General features: G+C 54.8%; 1 protein-coding gene across 1 annotated transcript; it reads left to right on the top strand.

Moving 5' to 3' along the window:
* The first annotated feature begins 1,546 nt into the window (after positions 1-1,546).
* Positions 1,547-17,417, top strand: CDC37 (cell division cycle 37, HSP90 cochaperone). The gene is made up of 8 exons (XM_024236864.3): positions 1,547-5,147; positions 12,352-12,627; positions 13,012-13,120; positions 13,212-13,327; positions 13,412-13,534; positions 15,109-15,291; positions 15,393-15,464; positions 16,843-17,417. The coding sequence occupies exons 1-8, from the start codon at positions 5,046-5,048 to the stop codon at positions 16,996-16,998; spliced, it is 1,137 nt and encodes a 378-aa protein (XP_024092632.1). The 5' UTR covers positions 1,547-5,045; the 3' UTR covers positions 16,999-17,417.
* Positions 17,418-17,663: the final 246 nt, after the last annotated feature.

Here is a 17,663-nt window from a genome sequence, read left to right as displayed (position 1 = left end):
TATTCCCAGCACTTTGGGAGGCCAAGGCAGGGGAATCGCTTGAGGCCAGCAGTTTTAGATCAGTGAGGGCAACATAGCGACACCCCATCTCTTTTCTTTTTTGAGGCAGGTCTCCTGCTGTTGCCCAGGTTGGTATGCAGTGGTGCGATCATAGCTCACTGCAGCCTCCAACTCTTGGAGACCCCGTCTTTAAAATAAAATGAAAAAAAAAAATTAGCCGTGTATGGTGCTGTGCGCCTGTAATCCCAGCTACTCAGGTGGCTGAGGCAGGAGGATTGCTTGAGCCCAGGAGTTTAAGGCTGCAAGTGAGCTGCGATTGCCACTGCACTCCAGCCTGGGTGACAGAGTAAGATCCTGTCTTTAAAAAGAAAGGAGGGCTGGGCGCAGTGGCTCATTGGGAGCACTTTGGGAGGCCAAGGCAGTCGGATCACCTGAGGTTGGGAGTTTTCGACCAGCCTGGCCAATATGGTGAAATCCCATCTCTACTAAGAATACAAAAAAATTGCTGGGTGTGGTGGCGCATGCCTGTAATCCCAGCTACTCGGGAGACTGAGGCTGGAGAATCACTTGAATCCGGGAGGCAGAGGTTGCAGTTAGCCAAGATCGAGCCACTGCACTCTAGCTTGGGTGTGACAGAGTGAGACTCTGTCTCAATTTAAAAAAAAAAGAAAGAAAGAAAGAAAGGAAGAAAGAAAAAAGAGTTCATGTCCTTTGCAGGGACATAGATGAAGCTGGAAACCATCATTCTCAGCAAACTAACACAAGAACAGAAAACCAAACATCGCATGTTCTCACTCATAGGTGGGAGCTGAACAATGAGAACACATGGACACGGGGAGGGGAACATCACACACCAGGGCCTGTTGGGGGGTGGGGGGCTAGGGGAGGTATAACATTAGGAGAAATACCTAATGCAGATGACAGGTTGATGGGTGCAGCAAACCACCATGGCATGTGTATACCTGTGTAACAAACCTGCACGTTCTGTACATGTATCCCAGAACTTAAAAGTATAATAAATAAATTAATTAGTTAAAAAAAGGAAGAAAGAAAAAAGAAATGCAGGTTCCAGGTTTAAATCTCTGCTCAGCCACTCAGTACCCATGGCCACTTGTCTGTGATGTGTATTAGTGGGATTATGTTTGGGTTTGAGTGTGTGCTGAATTCAACTCCTGCAGGAAGTCTTTCTAAATACCCAGCCACGCCCTCTGTTTCCATCAGTATCCTAATAACAATGTGTCATTATATCTTTTTGATCATGTTATTTCATTTCAGTTTCCTCCACTAAATGTCAGCTCCACTGGGGCAGGGAGTTTTGTTCTGTTAATTGCTGTGTCCCTGGCACGTGGTACATAGTAGGTGCTGAATAAATATTGAACAGATGAAAGCAGTGCTGTGTCTATATGCTGTGTGGGGAAGAGTGGGCACTGGCTGGACACCATGAGTTCCTGGGGTGCACAGTGCTCAGTTCTGGTCTCTGTCCCCAGCTATTCACAACCCTTGCTTTAACCACCTTCTTTTTTTTTTTTTTTTTTTTTTTGGTGAGACAGAGTCTCACTCTGTCTCCCAGGCTGAAGTGCAGTGACGTGATCATGGCTCACTACAGCCTCGACCTCCTGGGCTCAAGCGATCCTCCCACCTCAGCCTCCCAAGTACTGGGATTACAGATGTGAGCCGTCGTGCTGGGCCCATCTTCAATTTTGTAGAAATGTGGACATTCTGGGATTCACTGTCTCCTGTATCAAATTCAAGGGAGCAGGGGTGGATTGGTTTATGCTAAACCTTCTTCCTAATCTACAGTTCTAGAATCTAGTCTTAATCTAATCCCCTCTTTAATTCATTTAAGATTTTTTTTTTTGAGTTTTGCTCTTGGCACCCAGGCTGGAGTGCAATGGCACTATCTCAGCTCACTGCAACCTCTGCCTCCTGGGTTCAAGCCATTCTCTTGCCTCAGCATCCTGAATAGCTGGGACTACAGGCGCATGCCACCATGCCCAGCTAAGGATTTTTTTATTTTTTTATTTTTTTTTAGAGATGGGTGTTGCTGGGATCATCCAGCCAGCCTCCCGAGTAGCTGGGACTACAGGCTCACACCAGGGTGCCATGCTCATTCAACATTTATTGAGCACCTACTGTGTGCCAGGCACTGTTCTAGACCTGATCCTGCCCTCATGGAGCTCAGACCCAAGGAGGAAGGCAGGCAGGATCCAGAAGTCTTATTTAATCTGTTTTTTTTTTTTTTTTTTTTTTTTTCTGACAGAGTCTCGCGCTGTCACCCAAGCTGGAGTGCAATGGTGTGATCTTGGCTCACTGCAACCACCGCCTCCCAGGTTTAAGCAATTCTCCTGCCTCAGCCTCCGGGGTAGCTGGGATTACAGGCGCCTGCCACCACGCCCGGCTAATTTTTGTATTTTTAGTAGAGATGGGGTTTCACCATGTTGGCCAGGCTGGTCTTGAACTCCTGACCTCAAGTGATCCACCCGCCTCAGCCTCCCAAAGTGCTAGGATTACAGGCGTGAGCCACTGTGCCCAGCTTCTCCTTTAATCTTGAGTGCCTTTCTCTAGTCTCTCTCTGTCCGAGGACAGAATTTTAGTCTTCACAGTCTGAAATTACCCGCGGGGATTTGTATGTTTATACAGGGATCCTGCTCCCTCACTAGCCAGGAGCAGGGACCCCTACTGGGTTTGTTGGTTGCTGCTGCCCCAAAGCCTGGTCACAGTGCCCAGTACATCGTAAGTAGACATTTGGGAAAGAGATGTGAAATGAGCTAATAAATAAAATGATGGCGCAAAAGCAGGCTCCGCGAGCACGATTTCGCGGAATCCTAGGTGTGTGTCATCACCCACTTTGCAGAGGAGGAAATTGAGACTCAGGAAGGCAAAGCCGCCTGCCGGGCCCCACTGCAGCTCAGTGGTATGTGGCTATGGGATGTAGCAGAAGAAGCAAGGGTAGCCCCAAAAAGCGTTCCCAATTCCTGCAAACGCCCCTCACCCCACAGGCAGGAGAGACATAGCAGGGTTTGCACCGATGGGGGTGGGATGGGGACCGGGGACAGAGGGACAGTGCAAAGCAACTTAGGGGTCTCTCTCCTCAGTCCCCAGGGCTGGAGGTGCTGTGCTGGCAGATTAGGAAATGCTTGGCGTTGATGGGGAAGCTTCCGGCGCCCTATCCCCAGTTCTGGAAGCTGAGGCTCCGGGAACCCTGTTTTGCTGAAGCTGGGCAGCTCCAGTCTCCAGAGCCGGGAAGAGACCCTGGAGCCTATCCGGGAATCCCCGATATCTGGGATTCTCTCCAAACACCCCCAGGCTGATGACGGGGCCGAAGCCCTAAAGGGCATACTGTGGGGGTGGGGGACGGCTTTCCTGGGGAGCCGGGGAACCCCCTACCGTCCTGGCCCCCTCCCACTGTGGTACCGTGTCCCCCTCCCCACCGCAGCTCGCGGCCCCAAGCTTACCTTGCGGGGGGGCTGGGGAGGGGATGCCCCGCCCTCTCTGGCCTGGGGGGCGGGAGGGGACGGGGGTGTCCAGACCCTTTGTTTGCTGGTGTGTGAGTGTGTATGTGTGTGTGCGATTGTGAGAGCCGCCGGGGTGTGGGTCCGTGCGCGCGCGTGCCCGGGCCGTGACGGCCACTGATGTGCTGGACTGCCAGGGTGGAGGGGAAGAGGGAGGAGGAGGAGACGGGGACTCCCCCGCCCCTGCCGGCCCACTCGCGGGTTTGAATGAAGCGCGAGGGGGAGGGGCGGCAGCGGGAGGACATTTTTGTCCGATGGCCCCTCCCGCTCTATGCACCGGGGAATCCTCCCCCTTCTGGAGACCTTCGCTTGCTCTCTCCAGACACTGCCTCCAACGTCGGCTCCAGGGGAGACTAGGAAGAGGCGCACCTCACCGGAGTGGCTGGAGCTCCTCCTATCCAGCCTGACCCCCGAGGGAGCACCCTTTAATCTGAGATAATCCTGGCCCAAGGCTGCAACACGGCCTATTATCTTGGTATCAAAGCGTGGATTGCGATGCATGGAAGTGTGAGGTGGTCGAGGCCCTGCATGCTTAGAGTAATGGAGTCTTTAGAGCCCCGGCGGAGGAAGGGTACCCCCAGACGAAAGGGGAGGGGCTATGCGTGGCCCCAGACTGTGACGACAAGGAAAGCCCCCTTCCACCCCTCCACGATTCCCCCCACCGAGCGCGGGGCCAGGAATACGCGCCGTGGGCTAGACTCTAGCGACACCCAGCGGCCAGCGGGGTGGGGCGCCGAGACCCGTTTTGGGGGGGTCCGGGTGATTCCAAAGTGTGTGTGTGTGTGTGTGTGTGTGTGTGTGTGTGTGTGTGTGTGTGTGTGTGTGTGTGTGTGTGCGTGCGCGCGCGCGCGCGAGTCCTCGCTGCGAATGGCAGGAGGTGGAAGACGAGGAGAAGGCTGTTGCCGAGGCGGGGAAACCCCAGCTCCCAAGGCAGGGCCACAATCTCCCCTCCACGTTTAACCCCGCAAGGGGAGGGCCATACCACCCCCGATTTAGACACCCCCAGGGCAGGTCCAGTCCTCCTCGGGTTGAGAAAGTCCGAGGAGTCATCAGGCGCCCCTCTCCAGCGCAGGCTTAGGTCCCCGTTTACGAAGGGCAGGGGGAGGGCCTTCCCGCCGTGTCCCTACCCCTTGCAGACGTCACTGCGGCGTGGCTGAGGGGACAGTCCTCTCAGTCTCATCAACCGTCCCCTCCCTGCCACCCCAAATGCCCACCGTGGAGCGGCGGGAGATGAGGGGGGCTCGGAGTTGAAGCGCGCACTCATATGCCTCCAGGAGACGTAGCTGAGACCCCGCCCCAGATGACGCGGAGTCTCTGCGGGAACTCCAGGGGGCCGGAACACTTGCGCAGGACCCTTTAAGGCTGGCTGGGTAGCTAGTGCCCCTGCCGCGGTTACTAGGGATGTGACGTCACACAGGGCGGGGTTTCCCGCGCTCGGCGGAAGCGGAAGGGGCGGGGCTCCGCGCACCGAGTCTCCACCGCTGCCGCGGTCGCCGCCACCCGAGCCGGAGCGGGCTGGGCCGCCAAGGCAAGATGGTGGACTACAGCGTGTGGGACCACATTGAGGTGTCTGATGATGAAGACGAGACGCACCCCAACATCGACACGGCCAGCCTCTTCCGCTGGCGGCATCAGGTAAGGCGCGCGCGCCCATCCCTTTCCCCACTCCCGGACCCGGCTTCGGAGTTGTGATCCCCGATACTGCCCAGGGACCCCGCTGTTCACACCTAGGATTCTCACCCCCCCCAGTCTGGATTTTCAGGAGCTTCGATTCAACTGTGGGACCCCAGCACCACTGGAACCCTGAGTCCCTGCCCTGGATCTCCGCTCCCCCACTCCCTGCTCCGATTTTTGCGTGGGATTCCCTATTCACCCCCTAGAACTTCTTCCTAGTCTGGAGTCCCCTAGACGAGTCTTGGGGGGGGGTCTCCCTAATTCTGTTCGGCAGTTAACATTTACACCCAGAACTCTGCCTTAAAGTTTGGACCCCAAATTCTTCTAGATGATCCCTCATCCTATTCGGGTATTCACTTCCTATCTGGGATCTCCCATCGCCCCCCCCACCTCCGTAGTCTGGACCCCCAATACTTTGGTCTGTCCCGGGATCTACTTTCCGGGATCTTGATCCGGGGTTCCCATTCAGATCCGGAGTCGCCACTCCTTTTCTAAACGGAACAAGGAACTCTATGCTACTCTGATATTCCTGTCCCTGCCCACACCCAGGACCCCCTTCCTAGAGTGTAGAACCGTCCCCCTTCAGGATTCTTAGTCTCACCGAGTACTTGGGTTTTGGAATCTGGTTCCCCTCTGGATCTAACTACCAGCTCCAACCCGATAGAGCCTCACATTCCAGCCTCTCCTTTGGCCTCCGGTAGACCCATTTCCCATTATACCAGGAAATCCTGCCCACGTGGCTTCCGGCCCAGCCAGAGCCCCTGCTCCTACTTGGTATTGCAGACCCTGTCACCACCCACCTCCCAGACTGGCTTCCTGTATGAGCCTCGGCCAGCATTGGAAACTCTCCCCTAACTCAAGCTCAGAACCCCAAACCCACCCCACCTTTTGTCCCCAGCCTGATAGCTACTACCCAAATTGTCCCTGCTCTTATCCAGGGACTCTCCTGGTCTGATTCTAAATTCACTACCCCTTCTTCTATCTGACTACAACAGAGGCCCCAAATCCAGACCCCAGAATCCCAAGTCTGGGTGACCCATGTCCTACCAACCCCTCAGTGCTCACAAGCCAATGGGATGACTAAGACTTAAAGGTTTAACCTCCTACTACCCCAAATGAGTGTGCCTGCATCACATATCAGTGTCTGTTGTACTCCTTTTTTTTTTTTTTTTTTTTTTTTTTTTGAGACGAAGTTTCCTTCTTGTTGCCCAGGCTGGAGTGCAGTGGCACAATCTTGGCTCACTGCAACCTCTGCCTCCTGGGTTCAAGCGATTCTCCTGCCTCAGCCTCCTGAGTAGCTGGGATTACAGGCATGATGCACTACCATGCCTGGCTAATTTTGTATTTTTAGTAGAGACAGGGTTTCTCCATGTTGGTCAGGCTGGTCTTGAACTTCCGACCTCAGTTGATCCGCCCACCTCGGCCTCCCAAAGTGCTGGGATTACAGGCCTGAGCCACCGCACCCAGCCATGTTGTGCTCTTAAACGAAGGGCATATACCTCTCAGAACCTTCTAGTGAGGATCTCTTACCCCACCCTCCCATAGGGCAACTCCCCATCATTTATCCAGAAACAACTAGAAGGTCCCTTTCCCATCCTTCCAGAATACTCCAGAATACGGCATTAGTCTCTTCATCTAGCTCCCAGTCCCACCTCCAGACCTATTCCTTAAATCCTGAGTCTCCTGGGTAGTGTACCTGCCAAGCAAGCCACTGGAGTGTGGGAAGAAAGTTCTAGCGCTTCTATTTCTTGCCGTGTGTAACATTTTATTATGAAATATTTAAGACTTCCTCAAAGCTCCAAAGACTATTCTTGGGAAGACCTATTTCTGTCACATAAAGAGGTTAATCTTTACTACTGTGGAGAATGGTTTGGTCCTGCCGGGTGGGAGGGCCCCCCTCCTGCAGTGTGGTGTACCTGCCACACCCTCCTCCCTCTGGCACGGAGCTTTTCCTGTCCTACCGCTGAGAACCCGGGTGGTTGTAGTGGCTCGTAAGGGAGGCAGGGGGCTTCAGCGTCTCCAGCACAGGTTGAAGGACAGGCAAGCTTGGGTTCCAATCCTAGCCCCACCTCTTGCTGCTTCTTTCTTTCTCTGATGTGGCAAGACTCAAAAGAAGCCTCCCTGAGCCTATGTGAAACCTGGGATAATATGGCCCCACCTCCCTGAGACCTTTGTAAGAATGAATTAAGACTGGGTCAGGAAAACTTGGGGCAGGTTTGGAAGGAAGCGTTGTGGAGGGGAAGGAGAGATTGCTGTGGTTCAGAGCACAGGCCTGACTAGGTTCAAATCTCAGCTCTCTCTGTATCACTCACGTGCTGCGTGACTGCCAGGGAACTGTTTGATCGCTCTGTGCCTCAGTTTCCCTACCTGAGAATCTGAATGATGTCCACCCCATAAGGTTGTTGTAAGGGTTACCTTATTCATTTAATATTTGTAATCCTTTTGGGGCAGTGGCTATTATCATCATCATCATTTAAATAATTTCTGTTCATGGTTAAAAAAAAAAAAATTCTGTAGCCACATGTGGTGGCACATGCCTATAGTCCTAGCTACTCAGGAGGCTGAGGCAGAAGGATCATTTGAGCCCAGAAGTTCAGGTCCAGCCTGAGCAACATAGCAAGACCTTGTCTCTCTTTTTTTTTTTTTAATTTTTTTTTTTTTTTTTTTTTTTTTTTTCGAGACGGGGCCTTGCTTTGTCACCCAGGCTGGAGTGCAGTGGTGCCATCTCAGCTCACTGCAACTTCTACCTTCCGGGCTCAAGTGATCCTCCTACTTCTGCCTCCTGAGTAGCTGGGACCACAGGTGCACACCACCATGCCTGGTTGATTTTTGTACTTTTTGGTAGAGACAGGGTTTCACCATGTTGCCCAGGCTGGTCTCAAACTGCTGAGCTCAGGCAATCCACCCGCCTCAGCCTCACAAACTGCCGGGATTGTAGGTGTGAGCCACCAAGCCTGGCCTAAGACCTTGTCTCTTAAAAAAAAAAAAAAAATTCCAAAGTTTCCAGAAGCGGACAAATGAATCCCTTTTCTCAGCCCCAGCTCGCTGCCTCTCCTGCCCAGAGACAGCTGCTGTTAGTGGTTTCTTCTAATGAGTTGTATGACATTGAGATTCTGTGAGCCTCAGTTTCCCTAACTGTAAGGCAGGAGGGTAGTGACACCTGTGGGCCCTGCTTGCTGGGGTGGCTTCTCCCCTGCCCAGCCTGCTACAGCCCCTCCCCGATAGGAGGTGTAAAGCCCAGGCTGGGCAGGCTGCCGCCCCCACCAACTCCAAGAGGCCTTTTTTAGCTGCGGCCTCCCTGGCGGTTGTTCAGAGGACACAGGGGAGACTGGTGGCTGCCCAGCAGCGGATTGCAGGGTGGTGGGCAGGCTCCAGGGTGACACGGGCCCATCATGGAGAAAGGGAGTTGGAGAGGCCACAGCTGCTTTTTTTTTTTTTTTTTTAAAGACAGAGTCTCACTCTGTTGCCCAGGCTGGAGTGCAGTGGTGCCATCTCGGCTCACTGCAACCTCCACCTCCCAGATCCAAGCAACTCTCCTGCCTCAGCCTCCTGAGTAGCTGGGACTACAGGTGTGTGCCACCGTGCCTGGCAAATTTTTGTATTTTTTAAGTAGAGATGGGGTTTCACCATGTTGGCCAGGCTGGTCCCGGACTCCTGACCTCATGATCTGCCCGCCTGGCCTCCCAAAGTGTTAGGATTACAGGCATGAGCCACCACATCCAGCAACTTTTTTTTTTTAAGAGATGGAGTCTCACTATGTTGCCTAGGCTGGTCTCAAATTCCTGAGCTCAAGTGATCCTCCCACCTCGGCCTCCCAAAGTGCTAGGATTATAGGCACGGGTCACTGTGCCCAGCCTGCAGCTGCTGTTTATCTCATGAGGTATAGCTTTTTTTTTTTTTTTTTGAGACAGGGTCATGCTCTGTCGCCCAGGCTAGAGTGCAGTGGCGCGATCTCAGCTCACTGCAACTTCTGCCTCAGGTTCAAGTGATTCTGCCTCAGCCTCTGGAGTAGCTGGGATTGCAGGCGCCCGCCACCACGCCTGGCTAATTTTTATATTCTTAGGAGAGACGGGGTTTCACCATGTTGGCCAGGCTGGTTTCAAACTCCTGACCTCAGGTGATCCACCCGCTTCGGCCTCCCAAAGTGTTGGGATTACAGGCGTGAGCCACCACTCTCAACCATGTAGGCCTTCTTGACCCCTTATACATATGCGGGAATCCGAGGCTCAGGCTGGCTGTGTCAGTCCCCTGGGGTATTAGAATAGGGGCCAGGTCTGCCTGGCGCTGCCTTAGAACCTGGGGACACAGCCTCAGATAAGGCACAGAAATGAGTCAGCAGACCATTCAGGTGGCAGTGACAAGGACGGAGATGGTAACAGTGGGACACGCCTACTGAGGGCTGTTTTGGAAGCATTTTCCATAGAGTTAGTCATTTAGTTCTCACGGCGATCCTGTGAGACTCCATTTCACAGAGGGGAAGACCAAGGCCGGGAAAGGTTTCAGTGACATGGCCAAAGTTCCATCTCCCATCAGTGGCACAGCCGGGTGCTGTGACCACGTAGTAACAACCACTCCCAGTTATTGAGCGTGTACTCTGGGCCAGAAATTAAACTAAGCATTTGAAGGACATTTCCTTTTTAAAGCCCCAGAGTGGTCCCCAGAGAGAGAGAGAGAGAGAGAGATTTTCCTCTTGTACGGATGGTAATGACCCTGGCTAGTACAGGAAGGGTGCGTGCTGAGGGCCCACATGGCTCGGGACATTTTACTCTAATCATCTCCAATATGAGCTTGTGTGGTCAGCATTGTTGACTGTTCGACAGATGAGGAAACTGAGGTTACAGGAGGTTGGGGGATGGCCAGGGATACCCAGCCAGTACATGGTGGCTGTGGGCTAGGACCCAGGGGCCGGCGCCCCAAAGCTGTCCTCCAGCACCCTCACCACATCGTCAGATGGTCACAGGAGGTCCTTTGGGGATCAGTGGTGCCTCAGGTAGGGAGCATTTGGGGAAGGCTCTGTTGAAGCTGAGTTTTGGGTGCAAAAGCAGGTAAGGGAACCGCACATGCAGAGGCCAAGAGGCAAGAGAGCCCATACTTTCGGGGAACCATGAGGGCCAGTATCTGCCTGGGACCCAGGATAAAGATGCCAGGATCAAAAGTCCCATCTGAATTCACATCCCCCAAGACGTAGTGGGGAGGACTCTGGTCACGTGGTCAAATGCACGGGCTTCACAGGCCTCCCTGGCGGCAGCTGTGCCTGGATTGGAGAGAGACAGCAATTGAAGGTGGTGGCATGTTTCAGGGTTTGATTAGCGGCTCTGGATAGAGCAGCCCCCACTGAGGTTCAGGAGAGGTGATGGGGGAGCCACGCAGGGGTCTCAGGAGATGCCTGTATGATCCGATGGGGCCCAAATAGAGGTCTGAGCGAGATAAGGAGTGAGGCGGGGACCAGGAGCCTGAGGAGATGAGGCACTGTCATCAGGAGAAAGAGGAGTGCCTGGGGAGTGACATCTGGGGCTGGGGTGAACGGGAAGCAGGTAGACACCAAGCTGGGGCTCAGGAGGGCATGCTGGGCTGGAGACCCAGCTAAGGGGGCCTTGGCAGTGATCCTGGGGCAAGGTTATGGGTGGAACAAAGAAACATCTAGAAGGGGCCCTGGTGCAGTGGCTCATGCCTGTAATCCCAGCACTTTGGGAGGCCAAGGTGGGTGGATCACTTGAGGTCAGGAGTTCAAGACCAGCCTGACCAACATGAAGAAACCCCGTCTCTACTAAAAATACAAAATTACCCGGGCGTGGTGGCGTGTGCCTGTAATCCCAGCTACTCACGAGGCTGAGGCAGGAAAATCGCTTGAACACGGGAGGCAGAGGTTGCAGTGAGCCAAGATCGCGCCACTGCACTCCAGCCTGGGCGACTCCGTCTCAAAAAAAAAAAAAAAAAAAGCCAGGCATGGTGGTTTGTGTGCACCTGTAGTCCCAGCTACTTGGGAGGTTGAGACAGGTTGAGCCTGGGAGGTCAAGGCTGCAGTGAGCCATTATCGCACCACTCTACTCTAGTCTGCGTGACAACAAAACCTTGTTCAAACAAAACCGAACAAAAAAAAAAAAAAAAAAAAAACAACAAGCATTTGCTGAGCCCCTGCTTTGCACCAGGCCAAGTTCCTGGTTCTGGGAACAAATGGCGAACACGTTCCCATATTTAGAGAGCAGGGCTTCATTCGTTGGAGGGGGCAGTACCCAAAACGTGATAAATAATTGTCATATGATGTTAATGGTTGCTGGTGTTGAAGAGGCAGGGAATTCCGGACAGGGGCAGCAGGAGGTTGCCATCATCAGGAAGGTGGTTGGGGAAGGGGTCCTCGCTAAGGCAACATGGAGCCCAGATGGTGCGGGTGCCATGGAGTCAGCTGTGGGGGGCTCTGAAGGAAAAGCATTCCAAGTAGTTGGAACAGCCAGTGCGAAGGCCTTGAGGTTCAAGAAAAAAGTGGGCTCCGCAGAGCGCAGTAGCTCCCGCCTGTAGTCCCAGCACTTTGGGAGGCCGAGGCGGAAGGATCGCTTGAACCCAGGACTTCAAGACCAGCCTGGGCAACATGGCGAACCCCATCTTTACTGAAAATACAAAAATTAGCTGGGCATGCTGGTGCACACCTGTAGTCCCAGCTACTTGGGAGACCGAGGTGGGAGGATCGCCTGAGCCCAGGGAGGTCGAGGCTGCAGTATGTCGTCATTGGGCCACTGCACTCTGACCTGGACGACAGAGTGAGACCCTGTTTTTTTTGTTGTTGTTGTTTTGTTTTGTTTTCTTAAAAAAAAAATAAATGGCCTCAAGAAATGAGAGAAAAGTGAGGGGCCAGTGTGGCGGAAGGAAGAGTTACCAGGGGAGGTGCCGGGGCAGATTGTGTAGGGCCCATGTAGGCTGTGGTGACAACTTGGGCTCTACTCTGAGTGAGATGGGAGCCGCCAGGGTTCTGAGCAGAGGACGGAGGGACCTGACCCCACTTGGGTGTGCGCTGGCACCTGTGGGGGCAGGGGCGGAAGCTGGGAGACCAGGGCACGGGAGGTGGACGCATACTTTTTCCTGGGGCCATCTCCGGTGCAAGGATCGGGTATGGGGCGGGAGATAAGGGACAGACGACTCCCCAGAGTTGATAGGCCGTCCCTGCCCGCAGGCCCGGGTGGAGCGCATGGAGCAGTTCCAGAAGGAGAAGGAGGAACTGGACAGGGGCTGCCGCGAGTGCAAGCGCAAGGTGGCCGAGTGCCAGAGGAAGCTGAAGGAGCTGGAGGTCGCCGAGGGCGGCAAGGCAGAGCTGGAGCGGCTGCAGGCTGAGGCACAGCAGCTGCGCAAGGAGGAGCGGAGCTGGGAGCAGAAGCTGGAGGAGATGCGCAAGAAGGAGAAGAGCATGCCCTGGAACGTGGACACGCTCAGCAAAGACGGCTTCAGCAAGGTGTGCGGGGCGGGCGGGGTGGGCAGTGCGCACGCGCAGCCAGAGAGCGTGCAGCCAGGACGCATGCGCACCCAATGCCTGTTCAGGGGAGGACCCCGGCGGTGTAGTTGAAGAGTGTGGTGGGGGGCGGGGAGCTGAGGGATGGACGGGGGCCACGTGGGAGGGGGGACAGGCTTGGGGGGCCGGGCGGATGAAACACCCCACCGGTCCCCTCCTCTGATCTGCCCCAAGGCCCATGCCCACGCTCCCGCCACCTTGATGCTCATGGCTTCGTCACCACCTCCGCCGTGGATGGGATGGGCGCTGCGGCCACGGCCCGCCCGGCCGCGCTCGAGGCGCTCCGCAACCTTGCCCCAGCCCACTCCCCCTCTCACCCTACCACAGAGCATGGTAAATACCAAGCCCGAGAAGACGGAGGAGGACTCAGAGGAGGTGAGGGAGCAGAAACACAAGACCTTCGTGGAAAAATACGAGAAACAGATCAAGCACTTTGGTGAGTGGGGCGTGTGGGTTATGGGGGGCAAGGTCGAGGCAGGCCCTTTGCCTCCAGGGCCCTCCAGCACCTTGCCAGCATCTTCCCACAGGCATGCTCCGCCGCTGGGATGACAGCCAAAAGTACCTGTCAGACAACGTCCACCTGGTGTGCGAGGAGACGGCCAATTACCTGGTCATTTGGTGCATTGACCTAGAGGTGGAGGAGGTGAGTGGAGCTTTCCCCAGGGCTGTAAAAAGGAGCTGCCATGAGGCCGCCACTTGGTGACGCTGGGCCTGTTCTTCCTGGCAGAAATGTGCACTCATGGAGCAGGTGGCCCACCAGACAATCGTCATGCAATTTATCCTAGAGCTGGCCAAGAGCCTGAAGGTGGACCCCCGGGCCTGCTTCCGGCAGTTCTTCACTAAGATTAAGGTAGGGTCCCTGAGCTGCCAGGTGGCTGGAGGCCCCCTCCCCAGGGAACCAGCCCACGATGCTCTGGGTAAGGCCGACTCCTGTCCACTGGGACTCAAGCCCCTCCAATCACCGCATCCTAGATCGGGAGAGGGCGGGGCCAGGGAGGGGGAGAGAAGTGGGCAGATCCTGCCAGACTTTAAAAGTGGAGGCCCGGCGCGGTGGCTCACGCCTGTAATCCCAGCACTTTGGGAGGCCGAGGTGGGCGGATCACCTGAGGTTGGGAGTTCGAGACCAGCCTAACATGGAGAAACCTCATCTCTACTGAAAATACAAAATTAGCCAGGCGTGGTGGTGTGTGCCTGTAATCCCAGCTACTCGGGGCTGAGGCAGGAGAATCGCTTGAACCTGGGAGGTGGAGGTTGCGGTGAGCCAAGATCGTGCCATTGCACTTCAGCCTAGGAACAAGAGCGAAATTCTATCTCTAAATAAATAAATAAATAAATAAATAAAATAAAAGTGGAGGTCAGGCCAGGTTTGGTGACTGAGTACTATAGTCCCAACTATTTGGGAGGCTGAGGCAGGAGGATCACTTGAGCTCAGGAGTCTGTGAGCTGTGGTTTGCCACTGCACTCCAGCCTGGGCGACAGAGCAAAACTGCATTACAAAAAAAAAAAGTGGGAGCAGTAGGATGTGCTGAAGGTCCCCATGTGAATGTGTGGGTGAAGGACAAAGGTGAGGGGGTCTCTAGGGTTTTGAGTTTTAGTTTGTTTTTGAGACAGAGTCTTGCTTTGTCACCAAGGCTGGAATGCAGTGGCATGATCTCAGCTCATTGTAACCCCTGCCTCCCGGGTTCAAGCAATTCTAGTGCCTCAGCCTCCCAAGTAGCTGGGATTACAGGCGCCTGCCAGCCTCAGTGTTTTTTGTTTGTTTGTTTTTGTTTTTTGAGACGGAGTCTCACTCTGTTGCCCAGGCTGGAGTGCAGTGGCACAATCTCGGCTCACTGCAACCTCCACCTCCTGGGTTCAAGCGATCCTCCAGCCTCAGCCTCCCAAGTAGCTGGGACTACAGGCACGTGCCACCATGCCTGGCTAATTTTTTGTATTTATAGTAGAGATGGGGTTTCACCGTGTTAGCCAGGATGTTCTTGAACTCCTGACCTCGTGATCTGCCCGCCTCGGCCTCCCAAAGTGCTGGGATTACAGGCGTGAGCCACCGCGCCTGGCCTAGCCTCTAGGGTTTTTAACCTGCTCACCTGGAGGAACAGGGCTACCCTTACCGAGATTGGGGAGACCAAGAACAAGGCAGGCTGGGAGGTGGCCGTGTTGAGTTAGAGGTGCCCATGCAGGGACACTGAGGACATGAGTGTCTCAGATCTGCAGTAGAGCAGGGCTCCCAAGCAGGTGGTCTTTAGCAAATGCCAGACGAGGTCCCTGGCAGGGGAGCCCAGGCCTTCGGGAGCCCTTCATGTAGGTCAGGAACAGACTTGGGGAACCCAGGAGCACTTCTGAGGAGCTGCGGCTGGAGGGTCCTGGGCCCCCCAGTCCCTCCTGAGCGTTGGGCCAGGTCCAGTGAGCACTGCCCGACCCCCACAGACAGCCGATCGCCAGTACATGGAGGGCTTCAACGATGAGCTGGAAGCCTTCAAGGAGCGTGTGCGGGGCCGCGCCAAGCTGCGCATCGAGAAGGCCATGAAAGAGTACGAGGAGGAGGAGCGCAAGAAGCGGCTCGGCCCTGGCGGCCTGGACCCCATCGAGGTCTACGAGTCCCTCCCCGAGGTGCGGCTCCCCGGCTCAGGCGGGCAGCAGGAGGACCCTGAGCGGGACCCCCCAGGGCCACAGGGACCCAGCCCCTGACCCCAGCCCCTCTGTACCCCCAGGAACTCCAGAAGTGCTTCGATGTGAAGGACGTGCAGATGCTGCAAGATGCCATCAGCAAGATGGACCCCACCGTGAGTAACCCCCGCGTCCCATGCCTTCCCGGCGGGCCATGTGTCTCCCCCAGCCCTGTGTCCCAAGTCTCTGAAGCCGGCTGGTGAAAGTGCCCCTCCAAGGCTTCTCCAAGGAGTAAGGGGGGTCGTGTCACCTTGGCACACACCCACATATATTGAGCACCTACTGTATCCCAGCATCCAGCAGATAAATGCTGAGCTTTGAGCGCATGTCCCTCGTGACTGTCACTGTTACTGTGACTGAGTCCAGCCTCAGTTTCCTTATCCAAACCACATTTTCTCTCAATATCAGCTCACAAAATGCGTGGGGAAGGGAGGTGAGCACACGGCAGGGGCTGGTAAATGCTGGCTGTTAATTGGATTTTGTCTACTTGTTTTTGAGAGACAGGGTCTTCCTCTCTCACCCAGGCTGCAGTCTCGACCTCCCAGGCTCAAGTGATCCTCTCACCTCAGCCTCCCCAAGTAGCTGGGGTTACAGGCTGACACCATGACATCTAGCTAATTTTTTTTTTTTAATTATGTTTTTATAAAGACAGGGTCTCACTGGCTGTATTTTTGGAAGTGGTAATAGACGTTGAATCTAAGTAGGACACCGTTTGACCCTATTCCTGCCACTTGGCTCACTGGTTGGTCACACTGGTTTTCTCGTCTGTAAAATGGGTCTAGCTGCAGGACTGGCCCTGAGTTTCTAGAAGCTTCTATGGGCATGGCCATCTAGACCAGGTTCTGCAAACCGCAGCTCCCAGACTCACTGCCTGTCTTTATAATAAAGTTTTATTAGAACAAAGAAGCCACGCTCAATTGTTTCTCTATCATCTACAACCGATCTTGCTCTACCACAGCAGAGTTGAGTCGTGACAGAGACCATATGGCTCACGGAACCAGAAATATTTAGTCTGTCCCTTTACCAAAAAAATTTGCTGGCTTTTGTTCTAGATTGCACTATCTAAATTTAAGTTAAAGTTAAATAAAATTTAAAGTTCCAGCTGGGTACGGTGGCTCACGCCTGTAATCTCAGTGCTTTGGGAGGCCAAGGCAGGCAGATCACCTAAGGTCAGGAGTTCAAGACCAGCCTGGCCAACATGGCAAAACCCCATCTCTACTAAAAGTAAAAAAATTAGCCAGGCATGGTGACAGGCGTCGGTAACCCCAGCTACTTGGGAGGCTGAGGCAGGAGAATCACTTGAACCTGGGAGGTGGAGGTTGCAGTGAGCCAAGATTGCACCACTGCACTCCAGCCTGGGTGACAGAGTGAGACTCCGTCTCAAATAAATCGGTAAAATATCAGTAGGCAGGAAGCCAGCTTGGGGATGTGCAGGGGACAACGGGGACCACCGGCTGGTGGCCCCACCTCATCTGCCTGCCCTTCTCCTCACAGGACGCAAAGTACCACATGCAGCGCTGCATTGACTCTGGCCTCTGGGTCCCCAACTCTAAGGCCAGCGAGGCCAAGGAGGGAGAGGAGGCAGGTCCTGGGGACCCACTACTGGAATCTGTTCCCAAGACGGGCGATGAGAAGGATGTCAGTGTGTGACCTGCCCCAGCTACCACCGCCACCTGCTTCCAGGCCCCTATGTGCCCCTTTTCAGAAAACAGATAGATGCCATCTCGCCCGCTCCTGACTTCCTCTACTTGCGCTGCTCGGCCCAGCCTGGGGGACCCGCCCAGCCCTCCTTGGCCTCTCCACTGTCCCCCACTCTCCAGCGCCCATTCAAGTCTCTGCTTTGAGTCAAGGGGCTTCACTGCCTGCAGCCCCCCATCAGCATTATGCCAAAGGCCCGGGGGTCCGGGGAAGGGCAGAGGTCACCAGGCTGGTCTACCAGGTAGTAGGGGAGGGTTCCCAGCCAAGGGGCCGGCTCTCGTCACTGGGCTCTGTTTTCACTGTTCGTCTGCTGTCTGTGTCTTCTATTTGGCAAACAGCAATGATGTTCCAATAAAAGATTTCAGATGCTCTCCGGGCTGCTGGGAGGGCCGTTCAGGCAGCCCATCTCTTGTAGGTGGGAGGGAAACCTGGTGGGATATTGGGGGCCGAGCTGTGCTTCTCTGGTCCTTTGCCCACCAGCCATCGTGGGTCCTGGCCTCACACATGCTGTTCCACAACTTGGAACAGTCTTCTTCCAGAGGCCTCAAAAGCCCCCAACCTTCAGTCTCACCCACCCACTCCCTTGTCCCTACTTGGACCTCCAGAATGCAGGGTGG

Source organism: Pongo abelii, chromosome 20 (assembly GCF_028885655.2).
Source record: "Pongo abelii isolate AG06213 chromosome 20, NHGRI_mPonAbe1-v2.0_pri, whole genome shotgun sequence".
NCBI classification, from domain to species: domain Eukaryota; kingdom Metazoa; phylum Chordata; class Mammalia; order Primates; family Hominidae; genus Pongo; species Pongo abelii.
The sequence above is the reverse complement of the archived record's forward strand: the minus strand, read 5'-3'. Positions and strand labels throughout refer to the sequence as shown.

Excerpts from the sequence above, each read along its gene's own strand:
- CDC37 (XM_024236864.3), top strand. The coding sequence starts at position 5,046 with ATGGTGGACTACAGCGTGTGGGACCACATTGAGGTGTCTGATGATGAA. Across the intron at positions 13,121-13,211 it reads GAAACAGATCAAGCACTTTG|GCATGCTCCGCCGCTGGGAT; the intron begins GTGAGTGGGGCG and ends ATCTTCCCACAG. Across the intron at positions 13,535-15,108 it reads AGTTCTTCACTAAGATTAAG|ACAGCCGATCGCCAGTACAT; the intron begins GTAGGGTCCCTG and ends CGACCCCCACAG.